Raw genomic sequence first — 19,678 nt, 5'->3', positions numbered from 1 at the left:
TTTTGTTCTGCAAGAATGTATTTTTTTCTCACTATATCAAAGTAATTGTAGATGCCACTGGTTCCTATTAACGGAGTATGAATACATGTTAATTTGAGACAGTCAATGTTAACAGTTTAGATAGCCTTTGACTTGTGGTTAGAGAAAATGTAACCACAAGTACTATTTAGAATAAAATGTGCTGTATATCTCTGAGATTGTTTTAGACATAATTTAAAATGAAATAATACAGAATGAATAACTTAATTTATACTTTTTCCATTTGAAGTTTTAGCCAGTGAATTCATGGTCATGGACTTGTGAATATGAGTCACTTATAATTATATCCTGACTTCTCCTGCCTAGTTAAATAAAGTTTAAATAAAATAAAAAATAAAAATATATCCACAACAGGAAAAAACTGTTCCACATATTATTTTACATTTTTTTAAATATTTCTTTTACTGTTCCACACATGGCCACTAGGAAGTAGTAAAGACTGACATCACGCCATGTCAGAAAATTATAATAATACATCTAATTTAGTCAATCCTTCAGTTCAAAGAAAAAAACGGTTTATGTATGTACTTCATAGAAAGTAACATTAACATTTATAATTGTTTATAACAGAGCGAGAATTAAGGTTGGGAATGTTTGCTGAGTAAATCAGTGTGTTTCACAAGGAATAAAAATGTCAAAGGGACCTTTTCTTATCAAATCTATTTCCCCCACAGCAGCCAATGTAGGAAAATATTGGAGCACAGAGCACAATCTGAGTGCATTAAATTATTTAATGCTTGCAGAAGACCTCTATTTATTTGCCATGTTGAACAGGAAATCAATCTCTAGGGTTTGTAGACAAATAGTAGTTGTTGTTCTGTATTACAGAAAACTGAGCAACAGGGGGCAGTGCTGTGTGGTTACTGTAACTCCAGATATCCACACCTGCTATATAAACTTTGGCCCTTTGCTGATTTGCAGCTGAGTCACTATACAGATTAATATCCACTAATACATTTGATCAAAAACTAACATAGTCACTGAGTTTGCCCACAGTGACACAGAATAAGCCATTATACAATACCCCTTGAAGTGGCTCAACTATAGTCATAATTAGTGTGTGTGTGTGTGTGTGTGTGTGCGTGGGCGTGCATGCGTGTGTGTTATTTTATAATGCATTGACAGGGACAAAAAATAAACAACAAACAAAGATCTGATTTTTAAGATATTTTAAAAGTGTAATTTCCTGTGAATTTACAGAGAAACAAATATTCTTGCTCTTACAAATCTCCTGAGCTCTTACGTGGACTGAGGTAGCACAGGAAATAGATAAAAAATGTAACCAACCTTTATAATACTACTTAGATGCAAAGAAACGCATTGTGTAAAATCCAGTATGTACTTGGTGGAATAGTTTAGAGTAGATTTTAAAAGACCTGGGTTATATGGCTGCTGGGGCTCACAGGATAGGGGTTTGCTACTTTCTGCAGTAAGCCACAGCCCCATAAGCTAATACTCCCACAATAGCCACCATTGCAGCGCTCCCACACAGCAGCACAGGTAGCTCAGTGGCATGGAGCGATGTAGCAAGCTCTGCCTCTGTCTTTTCTGGTGGAACCTCCTGTGTCACTGGTGGGATTTCCTGTGTCTCCTGGGCAGTGTGGAGCGAGGCCAAGGACTCTGGTTGGCTGTTAGTTTGGCTCTGGTCTGGTGGCTGTGGTGCTCCTGGTCCTAGGACCGGGGGAGGGTGGAGCTGCTCCTGCATAGAGTATTGGAGCTCTGAATGTAACTCAGCTAGTGTAGGTATTGAGGGGACAGGAGTAGAGGAGGCAGAGGGGGGCTCTAGCTTCCAAACTGGCATGGGCATAGAGGCAGTGGTGGCGTGGGATAATTCAACAGGCTCCTCCTGGACAAATAGCTCCTCAGCCACAGACATCATTAAATCCATAGTCTCTTGGTGGTTAGCTGACACCTCAGATGAAGGTAATAATTCCTGGGTATCCAGCTCCTCTTCCCTGAACTCAGACATGTCTCCTCCTCCCCCAAACACACTCATCACACAGGCCTGCAGCTCCTCCTCTTCCCCCAGGCTCCCGTCCTCCTCCTCCTCCGCAAGTATCTTCTCCTCCCGCTCTAGGTGGACCATGTCGGAGATGGAGGAGTGGTTCTCGCTGCGCTCCTCAGCTAGGTGGACCACTCCGTCGCTGCTGTCCAGGCTCTTGGTGTCCTCGGTGTCCATCATGTCTCCCACGGTGGACCAGGACTCAGCCAGGCTGCTCTCTGTCTGCCAGGGGCCAGACCCGCCACTGTCTCCCTGGCTCAGCTGTAACGTGGCGGGGCCCAGCCAATCAGGCTTCTGCTCTCCAGACAGGGAACTGACCTCACCACTGTCCCCCCCTCTGGACACTGCTGGGACCTTGCCCTCCAGTCTGAAACCTGGTCACTAGAGAGACACAACAGACAACCAACCATTAACATGAAAACATATAGGATAATATTATTCAGAAGATAAATTAAATTCCTAAAATCAACAATAAATGAATCAACTATACTGAGTTTAATATCAAACCTTTATAACGACTTAATAGTTGCTAGAATTATTGTGTGTTTTTATGACACAGTATCTCATAGCGTCTGTTTCTGATCTCTTGCCAACTGCTTATGGAATTGTTTGGCTTGAAAATGGCAGCAATAGAGTTGGCAAGAGCACACACCGTTCTGGGACTAGGCTATCTCATAGCTGTGGTCCCTGGAAAAGGTTAACCAATATATTAGAATATGTCCTTCAGTGACGTGGACTGATCAAGTTCTGTGTGGAAAAAGTAGCACCCTCTGCTCCGTGTTGCAGCATTCTTTTCTATATATAGCCTGGCCCTCACATGTCTGACTATGTATAAGCCCTATATATGTATTTCCATTTCAGCTAGAGGACATTGCACTTGCGCAAAACGTTACAATTAGAAAAATACAGTCCATTCGAAAAGTATTCAGACCCCTTGACTTTTTCAACATGTTGTAATGTTAAAATCTATTTCTAAATAGTTTTCCCCCTCATCAATCTACACCCAATACCCCATAATAAGCAAAAACAGCTTTTTAGAAATGTTTGCTAATTTATATTTAAAAAAATTAAATATCTCATTTACATAAGTATTCAGACCCTTTACTCAGTACTTTGTTGAAGCACCTTTGGCAGCAATTACAGCCTGAAGAACCTCTCAAGCTCTGTCAGATTGGATGGGGAGTGTCGCTAGGCAGCTATTTTCAGGCCTCTCCAAAGATGTTTGATCTGGTTTAAGTCCAAGCTTTAGTTCGGCCACTTACAGTGGCTTGCGAAAGTATTCACCCCCCTTGGCATTTTTCCTATTTTGTTGCCTTACAACCTGGAATTAAAATGGATTTTTGAGGGGTTTGTATCATTTGATTTACACAACATGCCTACCACTTTGAAGATGCAAAATATTTTTTACTGTGAAACAAACAAGAAATAATACAAAAAATTGAAAACTTGAGCGTGCATAACTATTCACCCCCCCAAAGTCAATACTTTATTGAGTCACCTTTTGCAGCAATTACAGCTGCAAGTCTCTTGGGGTATGTCTCTATAAACTCTATTTTTTCCCATTCTTCAAGGCAAAAATGCTCCAGCTCCTTCAAGTTGTATGGGTTCCGCTGGTGTACAGCAATCTTTAAATCATACCACAGATTCTCAATTGGATTGAGGTCTGGGCTTTTACTAGGCCATTCCAAGACATTTAAATGTTTCCCCTTAAACCACTCGAGTGTTGCTTAAGCAGTATGCTTAGGGTCATTGTCTTGCTGGAAGGTGAAGCTTCGCCCCAGTCTCAAATCTCTGGAAGAATGAAACAGGTTTCCCTCAAGAATTTCCATGTATTTAGCGCCATCCATCATTCCTTCAATTCTGACCAGTTTCCCAGTCCCTGCCGGTGAAAAACATCCCCACAGCATGATGCTGTCACCACCATGCTTCACTGTGGGGATGGTGTTCTTGGGGTGATGAGAGGTGTTGGGTTTACACCAGACATAGCATTTTCCTTGATGACCAAAAAGCTACATTTTAGTCTCATCTGACCAGAGTACCGTCTTTCATATGTTTGGGGAGTCTCCCACATGACTTTTGGTGAACACCAAACATATTTTCTTGTTTTTTTTCTTTAAGCAATGGCTTTTTTCTTGCCACTCTTGCGCAAAGCCCAGCTCTGTGGAGTGTACAGCTTAAAGTGGTCCTATGGACAGATACTCCAATCTCTGCTGTGGAGCTTTGCAGCTTCTTCAGGGTTATCTTTGGTCTCTTTGTTGCCTCTCTGATTAATGCCCTCCTTGCCTGGCCCGTGGGTTTTGGTGGGTGGCCCTCTCTTGGAAGGTTTGTTGTGGTGCCATATTCTTTCATTTTTTTAAATAATTGATTATTAAAAAATTGTGGGATGTTCAAAGTTTCAGATATTTTTAATACCCAACCCTGATCTGTACTTCTCCACAACTTTGTCCCTGACCTGTTTGGAGAGCTCCTTGGTCTTCATAGTGCCACTTGTTTGGTGGTGCCCCTTGCTTAGTGGCGTTGCAGACTCTGGGGCCTTTCAGAACAGGTGTATATATACTGAGATCATGTGACAGATCATGTGACACTTAGCTTGCACACAGGTGGACTTCATTTAATTAATTATGTGACTTCTGAAGGTAACTATTTGAACCAGATTTTATTTAGAGGTTTCATAGCAAAGGGGGTGAATACATATGCACACACCACTTCTCTGTTGTTTTTATTTTTTAAATGTTTTAAATTTTACTTCACCAATTTAGACTATTTTGTGTATGTCCATTACATGAAATCCAAATAAAAATCAATTTAAATTACAGGTTTCAATGCAACAAAATAGTGAATACTTTTGCAAGGCACTGTAAGGACATTCAGGGACTTGTACCGAAGCCACTCCTGCGTTGTCTTGACTGTGTGCTTAGGGTTGTTGTCCTGTTGGAAGGTGAACGTTTGCCCCAGTCTGAGGTCCTGCCCACTCTGGAGCAGGTTTTCATCAAGGATCTCTCTGTACTTTGCTCCGTTCATCTTTGCCTCGACCCTGGCTAGTCTCCCAGTCCCTGCCGCTGAAAAACATCCCCACAGCATGATTCTGCCACCAATATTGTCATTTGTCATTGTCATTATGGGGTATTGTGTGTAGAATGTTTTTAAAATCCATTTTAGATTGTGGCAGCACTCTTCATCCTCTCATTGTACCCTTGTCTTTCAGTCCATCCTTTCTATTCAAATGTCACTGTATGTATTTGTTCATTCCTTATATATTGAGATGGAATGCATCTGTCAATCATTGAGTGACCCTGATTAATCATTGTGCATGCGTGTAATCTCATCCCAGGCACAGAGTCAAAACACTGAGATCAAGTCAGAGCCATTTATTACATAATGAATAAGCATAGAAACACAGAGACAGAGGACATTTATATCGGTCACCTTTATCCATGTTTACGATAAATATTTCCTGATTTGATCAATATTGAATGATCAAACAGCTCATACACTTGTGCCGTACTACTTGTGTTCCTCTGTACAGTTACAGAACGCATTGTGTGTTTGTCCTGAGATCGACTGTCTCTGAGAGGCACATCAGCAGAGACCGTGGATTAAATATCTGTCGGCTAAAGCTGAGTGCAAGCTGTTTGGGTGGGGGAATCATTTTAAATACCTAGAATATCTATACATTGGACCTAGTGTTTGCAGTGCACCCAACAAGAAGCCAAGAGTTATTTTATGAAAATCATCACTGATGGCACCAGCCTCCACACATCTGGAACTCATGTCACTGTCATCACAGGCAAAACAAATTCTCATCAGTCCAAAGTCACGTTTCCAAGTAGCCAATTTCTTACAACCCTACCCTGTTTCCCATCATTCCCAAACTGTTTAGCTTGGAAGAGTGAGCCATGGAATAGAAGTCACATAACCTTCAGCATGTGACAAATGCAGTGACTAACCAGCTGTCATGTGACCAGTGCAGCATGCCGAGAAAGCTGCCCTCTCTAACATCGAGGCCTGTCAGGTGTATGTTACTAGGCATTTTGGCACAAGGGGAAGCAGTGACATGGTGACCACGCTCTCCCTGCAAGGCACAGAGCAGGCTTATAGGCAGATATCCACAAACTTGTTTATGTGGAATGGTACTGTACAGTATCTGTTCTAAAGCTTATTAATTGCTTAGTCTGTCCAACAAGACTCCATCCCTTATTACCCTCTTTTAGTTATAGGTTTCCCAATGAGCCACCCCCTGACAATGGCTTTTAACCCCCACAGAGTTTAATTAAAACAAATCCCTATAATGTGGAGTCCAACTCCTTCCCAGACCTGGGTTCAATTACTATTTGAAATCTTTCAGATACATTTAGTGTTTGGCCTAGTCTGTCTGGAGTGCCAGATAGATGGGGTTTGCACTTCTTTTGTGACTATTCTATTGGTTCCATTGTGCCAGGCAAGTTCAATCAAACCCAGATAAAGTATTTGAAATTATTTTGAACCCAGGTTTGTTCTCTTCCCAATAGTATCAGATACCCATGGTAGTGATGTTAGAGACTCATGGTCATGATATCAGAGCCCCAGAGATAAAAGGTCAGTTTGAATGTCAGACAGAGGAAACCACACATTCTCAGCCCCTCGTGAACCATCTGATGATCTTATCCGATTGGATTTCTAGAAACAGACACATGACAACAGACACACACACGCACATGCACACACAAACATACACACAGGGACGTACGGACACAGACACACACACTTGAGGATAGACTGCACATAAGGCTAGTTTTTTCCGATGTCAATGACAGGTTAGCTGGACACAAGACTTCGGACATAATCCTGTCCCTGTTGATTTAATTAGTAACTAATGACAACCACCAAACAACACCCGGAGAAACAGACTTCTTTATGTTGACAGGTGGTACACAAGGTTAAAACCTCTTGGAGTTGTGCCCTTCATAACATCAAAGAGCTCCATGATGGCTGATATAGACACCTTCTATATTGGTTTAACAAAGCAAGCTTTTACAAGGCCCTCTCCCCTCAACTACATATATTACTACGACGTGTGTGTACTATGATGTACTACTAATACAACTACAGTACTATACACCCACACACCACAATTCCCTTAAAACTGGGCTCTCCAACCCTGTTCCTAGAGAGGTACCCTCCTGTAGATTTTTCGCTCCAACCCAAGTTGTAATTAACTTGATTCATCATATCAACCAGCGAATTATTCGATTGAGGTGCGCTCGATCAGGGTTGGAATAAAAACCTACAGGATGGTAGCTTTCAAAGAACAGGATTGGAGAGCCCTGCCCTGAAACAACAACAAGATATCCTGTGATGCGGCCTTTCATTCCATTAATTAAGATCAGAGTAAAATAAGTGTCTTTCTTACCTGGCTCCTCTCTGTAAAGTGTTGAAAGTCGTAGGCGAGAGAGAGATGTTGAAATAGAGTAAGAGACGTGCACTCGGACAGAAAGTCAGGGCTGAGGACACAGCGACAGAGAGGGTGACATACACGCTGTAGTTAGCAATGGACTACCAGCTGCTCCACAGAACACAGGAGCCCCCCTCCCTCCCTCCCTCTCTCTCTATCTCTATCTCACTCTTCCAGTCTCTCTCTTTCTTCATCCCCTGTCCAGTGCCCAGACTATGACGTAACAGTTGGCTACAATGTGGCCATGCATGTTTTATGGAGGGAAAAATAAATATATTCCATTTGTAAGAGGCTGCTATAGAATTGCAGCATGCAAAGTGATTGAATACTTCATCATTGTGCCAGCTTGGTAAAATAGCTCTGCCTTCTATTATGCCTACTGTCTTGCACTGGGCAGACATAACTAGCTGTAAGTCAGTAAAAAACCTCTGAGTGACATAAGAATTAACAGTACAGAGGAGGCAGAGGTTAGTGCTGTCACAGGCAGTTGGCCAAAGTTTTCTGACACACTTCCAGATGGCAGACACTCATTCACTGTCGAAGGAAAGAATGCAGACTGAGTCAGAACCAGAATAGAAACTCTGTGCTATTTTTATGGAATTCCTCTAACCCTCTAGTGTCATCTACTGGCAAGGCCCATATATGGTCTGCAGCACCATGGTCTGCATCATTGACTACATAGTCAGTCTGCACAGACAATTTATTTCTGAGGATTATTACAAAAATACTTTAAATAAATGTTGACCAGAGAAGGCTGATGGGAGGAGCTACAGGAGGATGGGCTCATTGTAATGGATGGAATGGAATAAATGGGACAGAGTCAAACATGTTGTTTCCGTATGTTTGATATTGTTCCTTTTATTCCATTCCAGCCATTACAATGAGCCCATCCTCCTATAGCTCCTCCCACCAGTCTCCTCTGATGTTGACATTATCCGCAACTGATTTCCGTCTAATTAAAATATTAACATTTGAGAAAGATATTCAGTGAGAAGTCTGTGTTTGACAGCTTTAATTAATTTAATACAAGCATTCAGAAGAGACAGCCCCCAAATTTTTTGGGGGGGTGGCACACGGGGAGATTGGCGGAGTCAGGGTTCTGACCTGAGCCAACTCCCCGTGCTTACCGTGAGGAGCAAGTGACTGGTCAAGCACCTTGTTATCCGGTTCTGCGCACCATGCCTTCAGTGCGCATCCACAGCCCGGTGCGCTCTGTGCAAGCTCCCCGCTGGTGCTAGAGTGGGCATTCAGCCAGGACGGATTGTGCCAGCTCAGCGCTCCTGGCCTCCTGTGCGTCCCTTCAGTCCAGGATATCCTGCGCCAGCTCTACGCACGGTATCCCCAGTTCGCCAGCACAATCCAGTGAGGCCTGTACCAGCTTCCCGCACTTGCCGTGCTACAGGGGGTATTCAGCCAGGACGTGTTTTGCGAGCTCTACAGTGCGTCCCGTGTCAGCTCTCCACACTCACCGAACTAAAGTGGGTATCCAGCCAGGACATGTTGTGGCAGCTCCCCGCACCAGGCTTCCAGTACGTATCCTCAGTCCGGTGAGACCTGTTCTGGCTCCACGTACGAATCCTCCAGTGATGATCCATGGCCCTGAGCCTGTAGTGATGATCCATGGCACGAAGCCTCCAGTGATAATCCATGGCCCGGAGCCTCCAGTGATGATCCATGGCCCGGAGCCTCCAGTGATGATCCATGGCCCGGAGCCTCCAGTGATGATCCATGGCGCGAAGCCTCCAGTGATGATCCATGGCCCGGAGCCTCCAGTGATGATCCATGGCACGAAGCCTCCAGTGATGATCCATGGCCCGGAGCCTGTAGTGGTAATCCATGGCACAAAACTTCCAGTGATGATCCATGGCCCGGAGCCTGTAGTGATGATCCATGGCAAGGAGCCTGCAGCGACGGTCAACAGTCCGGAGATTGCAGCGACGGTCCCCAGTCCAGAGTCTCCAGCGTCGGTCCGGAGTCTCCAACGATGCTCTGCAATCCGGAGTCTCCAGCGACGGTCTGCAGTCCAGAGCCTCCAACAGGCGGTTCCCAGTCTAGAGCATCCTGCGACAATCTGCAGTCTGGAGCCTCCAGCGGTGGTCCAGGGTCTGGTTCCTCCGGCAACGATTCACGGTCCGGAGTCTCCGGCGACGATCCACGGTCAGGTTCCACAGAAGCGGAGGGATCAGCGTAGGGAGCGGGGGCTACGTCCCGAGGGGGAGCGGGGGGTTACTGTCATGCCCTGACCTTAGAGATCCCTGTTTATTCTCTATATTTTGGTTAGGTCAGGGTGTGACTAGGGTGGGTACTCTAGTTTTTGTATATCTATGTTTTATTTTTCTTTGTTGGCCTACTATGGTTCCCAATCAGAGGCAGCTGTCTATCGTTGTCTCTGATTGGGGATCATAATTAGGCAGCCCTTTTTCCCACCTTCAGATGTGGGATCTTGTCTTTGTTTGGTTGCATGTATTTTGCATGACGAAGCTTTTCGTTCGTTGTATCGTTTATAGTTTTTTTTCTGGTTCACATTTTAAATAAATATGATGAACCCAAATCACGCTGCGCCTTGCTCTACCCTTAACGATGAATGTTACACCGATTTAAGTCAAAACTAGCAACTCTAGTGTATATTTGGCCTTGTGTTTTAATTTTTTTTTTAACCTGTGCTTAGCTCTATTTTGTTTTTGTTTTATCCTAAAAAGCTACCGAGTCCTTGCTGATGACAGGCATACCATAACATGATGCAGCCACCACCATGCTTGAAAATATGAATAGTATTTAGGGATGTGTTGTGTTGGATTTGCTCGTAACATAAAGCTTTGTATTCAGGACATAATGTTATTTTCTTTGCCACATTCTTTGCAGTTTTACTTGAGTGCTTTATTGCAAACAAGATGCGATGTTTTATATATATTATATATAGAATATTTGTATTCTGTACATGCTTCCTTCTTTTCACTCTGTCATTTAGGTTAGTACTGTGTTAGAAACTACAATGTTGATCCATCTACAGTTTTCTCCTATCATAGCCATTAAACTCAGTTTTAAAGTCACCATTTGCCTTGTGGTGAAATCCCTGAGCGGTTTCCTTCCTCTCCGGCAACTGAGTTAGGAAGGACGCCTGTATCTTTGTAGTGACTGGGTGTAATGATACACCATCCAAAGTTTAAATAATAACTTCACTTTGCTCAAAGAGATATTAAATGTCTGTTTTTGAAATACCAATCTACCAATAGTTGCCCTTCTGTGCGAGGCAATGGAAAACCTCCCTGGTATTTGTGGAATCTGTGTTTGAAATTCACTGCTCGGCTGAGGGACATTACAGATAACTGTATGTGTGGGATATAGAGATGAGGTAGTTATTCAAAAATCATGTTAAACACTATTATTGCACACAGAGTGAGTCCATGCAATGTATTATGTAACTTGTTAAGCAAATGTTTACTCCTCAACTTATTTAGCCTTACAAAACAAAGGGGTTGAATACTTACTTTAAAGTATAACTTAAGAAATGTTTTGGGGTATCTGTACTTTGCTATTTATATTTTTGACTACTTTTACTTCACTACATTCATGAAGAAAATAATGTAACTTTTTATTACTTTTTATTTGTAAATTACGGTGGTGTCGGAGTGTAAAAGAAAATGATGGCGTCTACTTTTACTCAAGTAGTATTTTACTGGGTGACTTTCACTTTTTCTTGAGTAATTTTCTATTAAGGTATCTTTACTTTTACTCAAGTATGACAATTGTGTACTTTTTCCAACACTGTTTATTATATATTTTACAAATGTATCCACTGCACTCACTCGTTTTTGTAAATATATAATATATCCCCCTAACCCAACGGAGCATACAGTACCCGTCGTCACACATTTTAATGGTGGGTGAGACCGGAAGTAAACATCATGTGACGTTGAAAATCAGATGATCAAGTGTAGACATCTTTAGTCACGACTACAACGGTTAATTCATACATTCCTGGCTGTATTTCTCTGGTAATTAATTGATACATCGCACTAAAGGATTTACAATATTTTAAAGCATGTTGAATGTATTGTATTGAAATGACGGTGTTTATATTTTCAAGGAAACAAGATCCTAGACTGCTGCAACCATGGCGCTCAGCGATGCCGACGTTCAGAAGCAGGTACATTGCAATTACAGCCTTTTAACCTTCACCCGTCTATCCATCTGCTGCTCAATTTAGGTCTTTTTTCTTTCTTATCATAAATTATGGCAACTGTATATTTGTAAGGAGCATAATTGTGATTGTATCATGCCAAGGTTGTCATTGAAAAAAAATCTGAAATACTACTAAAATACAATCACAATGTCTAGTATGATTTAGACATCTAATTGCACAATACATTTACTCAGTGCGGTATTTGTGAGGGAGAGATGCAATATATGGTCACATGATGGTAAAACCCATGGTCAGCTGAGGAGTCCTATGTCCAGTTGTCTTATCTCGCCAACCCTTATCATGCACTGTATATAAAGTAGAATTGATTAGGAGGCTTCATAATTACAGTTCCCTCTGTAGTTTATGGTTTAGAAACATGTTTTGTTAGATGAACATTACATGGAAAAATGTAAGCTATACACACCAGGCAGACACATTCCACACCACATGGTGGAACCAAAAGAGACAAGTTAATTAATGTACAGGGTAATGAAGCTTTTTAAGTCAGCCTCTTGACTCTCTTCAGCATGAAATATGACTTGGAAAGCATGCCTAATGTGGTGAGTCTTTTATTGTCAACTCATCTCTAATTCCCACTGTTTTTTCTCACTGTATAGATCAAACACATGATGGCCTTCATTGAGCAGGAGGCCAATGAGAAGGCAGAGGAAATTGATGCCAAGGTACAGTGCTTATTCACAAGTGGCTGGCATAGTTCAGCGCACACACACATTTTGTGTGTTTTCAACAAATAAAAACAAAAGATTTGCATAGGCACATTCAACTGAAATAAGAAGGCATGATCCCTCCTCTAAGACATAATTAGAATTTACTAAATTAAATCAATCATTTTAGTTGTACCTTTAACTGTTCTACTGGTTCAATGCTTCTTAAAATGTATCCTCAATAGTGAGGAATGACCCTACCATCATAAAGACAGGCAGGGCCTCCTCATTGCATGCTCTGAGTGACAAGTGTCTCCCCCTGCAGGCGGAAGAGGAGTTCAACATCGAGAAGGGCCGTCTGGTGCAGACACAGAGGTTGAAGATCATGGAGTATTACGAGAAGAAAGAGAAGCAGATCGAGCAGCAGAAGAAAATGTTAGTCACTCTTTTTCTTTACAGCTCAGGCAGTGTTGCTGCTAGTCTCTCAGCTCCCTCGGAGACTTCCTCAATCTCTTCTTTCTCTAAAGAGGAATCTGTCTGACACACAACTTCCTTTAAGTCTTTTATATATTTCTAAATTTGAAGTCACATCCAACAGCTCATTCATTATAAGAAGCACAGTATATGTGCTATGGCTTACACCTGCTTGAACTTGTGATGTGGTCCTGTGCCACAGCCTCTTGTTTACTTACCTCTCTTCCTCTACAGTCAAATGTCTAACCTGATGAACCAGGCTCGTCTGAAGGTGTTAAAGGCTCGTGACGACATGATTTCAGTAAGTTTAATTTGTCTTGGCTGGCATATTATTTTGTTCAAACACAGCCAGAGGCATGATGTTCTGCTACAGCACCACATTCTATGTAAATAATAGGCTAACCCTCTCAATGTGTGTCCTCAGGAAATGTTGAGCGAGGCGCGTCAACGGCTGGCCAACGTAGCCAAGGACCCAGCCAGGTACCCAGCACTGATGGACGGGCTGGTTCTGCAGGTGAGGCCTTTTTTTGTAATAATGCAATACTTGTCACTGACACGGTTTTAGTGTTTTATTAGGATTCCCATTAGCTATTGCTAAAGCATCAGCTACTCTTCCTGGCGTCCACACAGAACATAACACATGACATAATACTGAACATGAATTGACAAGAACCGCTGAAGGAGAACTACATGTGTGGAAAATAAGACCAACAGAACTTAAAAAGGTCCTGTACTGGGACAACGCTGAGAGAAACAGCGATAACTATTACTTTAGGCCTACATTCATATGTTACATTCAGTATCGTTTATCAGTTATACAGTCCTGCATACATATCAGTATGCTGTACATAGGCCTGCATGTTATTTAGGTCAAAGGCGTTGCGCGGTGAGTTTTTGATTTGATTTAAAGCGAATGTTTTTAATGTGTCTGTTGCTCTGTTGTTTAATATTAGGGTTTCTATCAGCTTCTTGAGACCAAAGTGACCATCCGCTGTCGTAAACAGGACCTGCAGGTGCTTCAGGTCAGGATGATCCTTTTCACTCTAACAATTCAATGTTGTTCAAGTGTATTTCCTTTTATACCGGGTTGATGAATGATTCATATGTTCTATTCCTATTCAGGCGGCTATCCAGAAGACCATTCCCGTCTATAAAGCAGCAGTGAAGAACAATATTGAGGTTCGCATCGACCAGGACAACTTCCTGTCCCCAGACATGTAAGAAGACAGTCCCTTGTCTCAATGTGAACCCATTCATTTCAAATAGGTTTTACTTTGAATTAGTATTGATTGATTAACACATCATTGGAAAAAAATGTCTTCTGTGGTCTTTCTACGGTGTAAGTTAAGGGTTCATGAGTTAATTCAAAGTTGTTTGTATGTCTCCTTCAGTTCAGGAGGTATTGAAATCTACAACGCTGATGGGAAGATCAAGGTGTCCAACACCCTAGAGAGCAGACTGGACCTCATGGCTCAGCAGGTAAAGGCACAGGGACAGTCTCACAGGAACTACAATTGCACTATGAACAGCTAGCACATCTAGTTCATTGACAGTTGTCCTATATAAACAACCAACAGTGTGAATATCCTCGCATAAAGCTATCGGCTTACCATCATTCTTTAGATGTATACACTGTGTGAAGTTTTGCACATGATTGTACTGTAAATTCTCAGATGTAGTTTGGCCCCTTTACTCTGTGGTTTTTCACGAGGTTCAGCTTGGCACTAATCCAGTGTTTGTCTTTCTGCTCAGATGATGCCTGAGATTCGAGTGGCTCTCTTTGGTCAGAACCAGAACCGCAAGTTTTTGGACTGAGTGTCTCCATCCATTGTCTTGAAGAGGAGTTATTTATTTTTGTTGTGTGAAAGTTACCATTCCTGTGTCTGTGAGAAGAATTCCAAAAACACAGTTAAAAATGGAAAAGACACCATTTGTTGTTTTGTCATGTATTGTTGTATTTCTTTGCATCTTGGGACAGTATAAAAGTTGAACTTCATTGCAGATGTGAGTAGGAGGAGCAACTTTTGCACAGTGGTAATGGATCTGCTGCTCCCCCTGGGGATCTTGGTTTACACACCGCAGTCATCTTTATTATGATTGGCTGGACAGTAATAATTTTCAGTCTGATTGGTTCAGGCTAATAACATCTTCCTCTCATGAAAAAATATAATAAAAAGTTGCATGGAGCATTGACTCACCCGTAGCTATTTGCTCCCATCTATCACAATTAAAATGAAGTGATGCTGGAAAAACATTGAAGACCAACTATGTCCTTATTGAATCCAATTAATTTATTGATGTAATGTCTGCTGTTGTATCATGAAACAGAAGGATGGGTAAATATTTCCATCTGAAGAGGTTATTGTGAAAATATGTTATAAAGTATAAATCGATAGTATCAGTTGCCTGCTCTTTTTTGACCTACACATTTTTCTCTTATCGTATCGTAATACAATGCTTTTTTTGTCTGACAAAGGAGTTGCTCTATAGTCTCTTGTTATTTATTAAATTGAATCATCCATAGCCCCTCCAGAGAATCTCATGACATGTTACATTTTTGGGCTGCATTCTTCTGACTAGCAACAGCCATTAACTAAGTGGGTATAACACAATGGTATTGTGAGCCCGTCAAGTCAGACTAAATAGCATAGTACTGGGGTAGTTTATTGAGAAAGGTTTGCACACTTGAGAAGGAAAAAGTGAATAAGGAAAAGGGTAGAATTCTTTGCTTCTGTTGCTTTTCATTTGTAAGTATGCTTTATTTTATTAATGTAAACTTTGGTTGAATTCAATTGTCTGATTCAAATTGTATGATTATCTCAACATTCCTGTTCAGGGCTGTGTTTCATTGTTCTTAGAAATCCAATTTTATTTGTCACATACATGTGTATAGCAGATGTTATTGCGGGTGAAATACTTGTGTTTCCAGCAACCAACAGTGCAGTAACATCTAACAATACACACAATCTAAATTGAAGGAATATATACATATTTGAAGGAGCAATGTCTGAGCGGCATAGATTAAGATACAGTAGAAAAGGATAGAATACCATATATACATATGAGATGAGTAATGCAAAATATGTAAACGTTATTAAAGTGACTCGTATTCCTGGTTGTATTGCTGGTGAGCTACCACCGCTCTGACATCCAAAAGTTCTTCCCGGCTGTATGTAATAACACAAAAAAAGTCCTGGGCTAATAATATAATAAATTATACGTAAAAAAGCAAATGACTAAGTTTCCTAAGAACTTGAAGCATGGCAGCCCTACCCGTCGGCACCCTTTTCTCTAGTTGCATATGTTTGCAGTAGTAGTACCTTGTGTTCTTAATTACAATCTCTGAAAAACTCTTTGTTCATTGTTGAATTAAAGCTAGTATTCAGTTGAATGAGTGGCCTCAAGAAGGATATCCTCAGCTGGTTCTTCCAACCTCCAATGACACTGCAGAACAAGGTGGTTTTGCCCTCTAGAGGGAGGTATACCATCACCCTCCAGTTGGCAGCTGTGATGTGCTGTGTGACGGTATGCGGCGGGACCCCTGACCCCCGTCAGAGGGAGACGATGATGCACCAGGAGGTCTCCAGACAGATAGGGGGTCGTGTGCATCTGACGGGTGCAGAACAGCGGCTCGACGCACACCTTCGCAAGCTAAAAGAACAAGAGATGGCTGCGGCCCAGTTCCCTCCTGCCTTTCACTTCTTCAAGGCACGGCCCCTCATCCATAAGAGTCCCATCTTTAGCCTGCTGCAAAGGATGCCCAAGGGTAAGACAAGTAATACAGTCCCACTGCCCTAGTGCAACTGAGGATCAACTAGGCTCACCTTATAAATATGTTTACCATCAATTTAACTGCATTTAGTACATTCTCGATACTGGGTCACAGGGGCAGCTCTCCACATCCACAGCTCATCCCTGGTGAGTGTTGATTGGCTGGTGAAGAACATCACATACAGGCCCCATTGTTACATCTGCTTCACATGGGGCAGGTCTGTACGGTTTGTCTTCTCTAGTCGCCGGCCCTTCCCTACCTGGGACTGCCTCTACTGGCAACTGTTGAAGACCTTGAGAGCCAACATGGTGGATCCTACAGACTTTGACTACAGGTATTCCACTATATCATTAGAGCCAAGCAATTCAAATAGGCGTCTTTGAATTAACACATGTAGCAGCAAAAAGACAACTTTCTTATTCATGGAAGGGTAGTTTATTGTCTTTTTTAATGTTTTTTCCAGCTTGATGCAGAACCTCACTCTGTTCACTGAGGATCCAGACACTACCTACCCGAGCCAGGATGCAGTGTGGGAGAGGTTTGAGATGGCATTCGTGGCCATAGCTGGGCTGGTCACCCACGCTCCTGTGTTTAAAGACTTTCTCTACAAGGGCTTAGAACAGCTGTTTCATGACAACATCATGTACCTGGAACTAAGAACTGGACTATCAAGAGTTAGTACTGTGGGCCTTAATCGAAAGTAGGCAATGTAGTGAGCTGGAATTACATGTTACCTAGGCTATATTAGATACCTCAATTTTTTTTTCCCCCCAAGGGTTTTTGGTGATGTGTTTTGCCTGTTTTTATTATTCACATCCTGCAGACATATGAGCTGGATGGAAGCACCCATGATAAAGCCTGGTCCCTGAGGACTTATCAGGAAGTCACTCAACAGTTTGTGGCTGAACACCCTGGCTTTCTGGGAGCTCGACTCATCATTTCCGTCCATAGGTACAGTACAGACAAATACTATTTATAATCATTTCGGACACTCTATCTGTGCTTGATTGTGCTTGCCTGTTGCAATGGAAACAATAGAATGATTGGCACTGCCCTTGTGTGCACCGTAGGCTTCTAAGTGTGTCTGATGTTAAAGCAGCTGTAAAAGAGGCCATTCAGATGCAGAAGGATTTCCCAGAGTTTGTTGCAGGATTCGACCTGGTAAGAATTCTCTTGAGGGGTAGAACCAATCATTATGCCCACTCATTACTGAAAATAAATACACAAACGATTTCATGACTTAACACATTGACATAATTATTTATTACATTGCATCTATTTGACACACATTGCAAAATAAACTGTTCTTTTGTGGTTTTAGGTTGGCAGGGAGGACAGGGGAAGACCTCTCTGGTTCTTCAGGGAGGCCTTATCTCTACCTGCAGAGCTTGGAGTCACGCTGCCATACTTCTTTCATGCAGGAGAGACTGGTAAGCATATGATGATTGATTTAAAACAATTGTGTAATTAACAAAAACAAATCCACGGTATATACATGTACACATTATTGTGATGCACTTATAGTATAACGTGTGTGTGTGTTTACGCATTCATACTTGCGCAGACCACGAGGGCACTGAAGTGGATGAAAACATTCTGGATGCCCTACTGTTTAACACCACACGTATTGGGCATGGGTATGCCTTGGTACACCACCCACTGGCAAAGGAGCTCTCCAGGAATAGAAACGTGGCCGTGGAAGTATGCCCCATCTCAAACCAGGTAAATGCCATATTGTCAGTACTCATCATAGTTCAACTAATTCCCATTGGTTAAATAAAAAAGCAGCACTGTAGGGTATTTCAGTTGGATGACAATAAAGTAAGTAATCTTAACTGTAACTCTAGATATCTCTGTGTCAGTTGTCATTAGTCCATTGAGTTAAATGAGTGTTGACGTCCCTGAATCCCTGTGTGTCTATGACCAGGTGCTGAAGCTGGTGTCTGACCTAAGGAACCACCCTGCAGCTGTGCTGATGTCTGAGGGCCACCCCATGGTGGTCAGCTCTGATGATCCGTCCCTGTTTGGGACCACTGGGCTTTCCTATGACTTCTATGAGGTGTTTGTGGGGATCGGTGGCTTGAGGGCTAACCTGGGCACTCTCAAGGAGCTGGCCATCAACTCCATAAGGTGAGGTCAAGAGTTGTTTCGAGAATTTAAATGTAATAGTATTTCATGTACCTTTCATGTATCTTTATGGTATTACCTCTGTTTGCTCTGGATAATAAGGGTTTCATCTCTCATGACTGTTAACATAGCTAGCTAGCGTATGGGTGATTGGGTTCAGAGATTACCAACTGCTTAATTTGTAGTCATGAAAAGTATGTTTGACAAAGTTGTAGTTATATGTCCTAGTAACCACGACTCTACCATAGATATAGCTCACTACCATCACAGTTGAAGGAGAGAGGGCTGGCCATGTGGCAGAGGACGTGGGATAAATTCATCTCTGAGAACTCATACAGTAATCCCTGAGCAGTCGAGGACGGGACTTCTTCAAAGCCACAATGTCAACTCAGCTCAATATGATGTTAATGCAGACATATATTCTTTGACCCTCTGGTGAAAATCTACAGTGAATCAATAACAAACCACAAATGAGTGGAAAATACAGGAATCATGTTTATTCTTTGTTTGCATTTACATTCAGGACCAAGGAGAACACAGCTCAAGCATTTCACATTATGTGAGGAATGTCCCCATGAAGCTATGTACAACCAACAGCTCACTAAGATTACACAGTCATCTCACTGCTGACCACCAGCTTTTCAAAGCGTGATGATAATGATGTGTTCATAACAAAGTGGGAAGGTGGTAATTACCAGTTGATAATAACTCCTATAGTCCCGCTGTATTGTCTCTGGTACAGTAGGCCTAACTGTCTCTGTGTATCAGAAGTCTTTAATCAGATTCTGTATGTTCCAGTGCTGCCCACTACACTCCCGAATGATGAGCTGGTAGTAGGTGTCCTCCCCTGGGGCAATCTCCAGACATCTCTTTGTCTGTCTGTTCTGGATGGCTTTTCCCTGTAAAATACAACAAACATTCTACTGTACAGCATCCCACAATAAAAAACACTCAAATGTAAATTACAGTTATTTTAGCCATGGTT

General features: G+C 42.1%; 4 protein-coding genes across 6 annotated transcripts in view; 2 read left to right on the top strand and 2 right to left on the bottom strand.

Annotated features, from left to right (window-relative positions):
• Positions 1-1,193: 1,193 nt before the first annotated feature.
• On the bottom strand, positions 1,194-7,614 carry si:ch211-214j24.14 (uncharacterized protein LOC559160 homolog). 2 transcript variants are annotated; one of them, XM_052460341.1, is made up of 3 exons: positions 7,431-7,614; positions 4,923-5,100; positions 1,194-2,422 (listed from the first exon to the last, which is right to left on the bottom strand). In XM_052460341.1, the coding sequence occupies exon 3, from the start codon at positions 2,219-2,221 to the stop codon at positions 1,457-1,459; it is 765 nt and encodes a 254-aa protein (XP_052316301.1). In that variant the 5' UTR covers positions 2,222-2,422; positions 4,923-5,100; positions 7,431-7,614; the 3' UTR covers positions 1,194-1,456. The 2 variants fall into 2 exon arrangements, with proteins under 2 accessions (XP_052316301.1, XP_035640368.1); XM_035784475.2 differs by lacking the exon at positions 4,923-5,100.
• A 3,718-nt stretch (positions 7,615-11,332) lies between these two features.
• LOC118392464 (V-type proton ATPase subunit E 1-like) lies at positions 11,333-15,192 on the top strand. The gene is made up of 10 exons (XM_035784472.2): positions 11,333-11,467; positions 11,560-11,619; positions 12,273-12,338; positions 12,646-12,755; positions 13,029-13,095; positions 13,219-13,308; positions 13,748-13,816; positions 13,917-14,011; positions 14,186-14,273; positions 14,547-15,192. Exons 2-10 carry the CDS (start codon positions 11,587-11,589, stop codon positions 14,607-14,609), a joined length of 681 nt encoding a protein of 226 aa, XP_035640365.1. The 5' UTR covers positions 11,333-11,467; positions 11,560-11,586; the 3' UTR covers positions 14,610-15,192.
• Positions 15,193-15,533: 341 nt separating this feature from the next.
• Positions 15,534-19,083, top strand: ada2b (adenosine deaminase 2b). The gene is made up of 9 exons (XM_035784474.2): positions 15,534-16,560; positions 16,681-16,900; positions 17,030-17,240; positions 17,390-17,517; positions 17,637-17,727; positions 17,888-17,996; positions 18,131-18,288; positions 18,494-18,696; positions 18,942-19,083. Exons 1-9 carry the CDS (start codon positions 16,185-16,187, stop codon positions 19,039-19,041), a joined length of 1,596 nt encoding a protein of 531 aa, XP_035640367.1. The 5' UTR covers positions 15,534-16,184; the 3' UTR covers positions 19,042-19,083.
• The window catches only part of LOC118392461 (probable polypeptide N-acetylgalactosaminyltransferase 8), a 27,864-nt gene continuing 27,263 nt past the window's right edge, over positions 19,078-19,678 (bottom strand). Inside the window, exon 11 of one of the 2 annotated variants that reach the window (XM_035784470.2) lies at positions 19,078-19,592. In XM_035784470.2, the coding sequence (XP_035640363.2) occupies positions 19,458-19,592 (135 nt within the window). In that variant the 3' untranslated portion in view covers positions 19,078-19,457. The remainder of the gene's footprint in view (positions 19,593-19,678) is intronic. The other variant, XM_052460340.1, reaches the window with a different exon arrangement.

This window comes from Oncorhynchus keta, chromosome 13, assembly GCF_023373465.1.
Source record: "Oncorhynchus keta strain PuntledgeMale-10-30-2019 chromosome 13, Oket_V2, whole genome shotgun sequence".
Lineage (NCBI taxonomy): Eukaryota > Metazoa > Chordata > Actinopteri > Salmoniformes > Salmonidae > Oncorhynchus > Oncorhynchus keta.
This window is presented reverse-complemented; position numbering and strand designations above follow the sequence as displayed.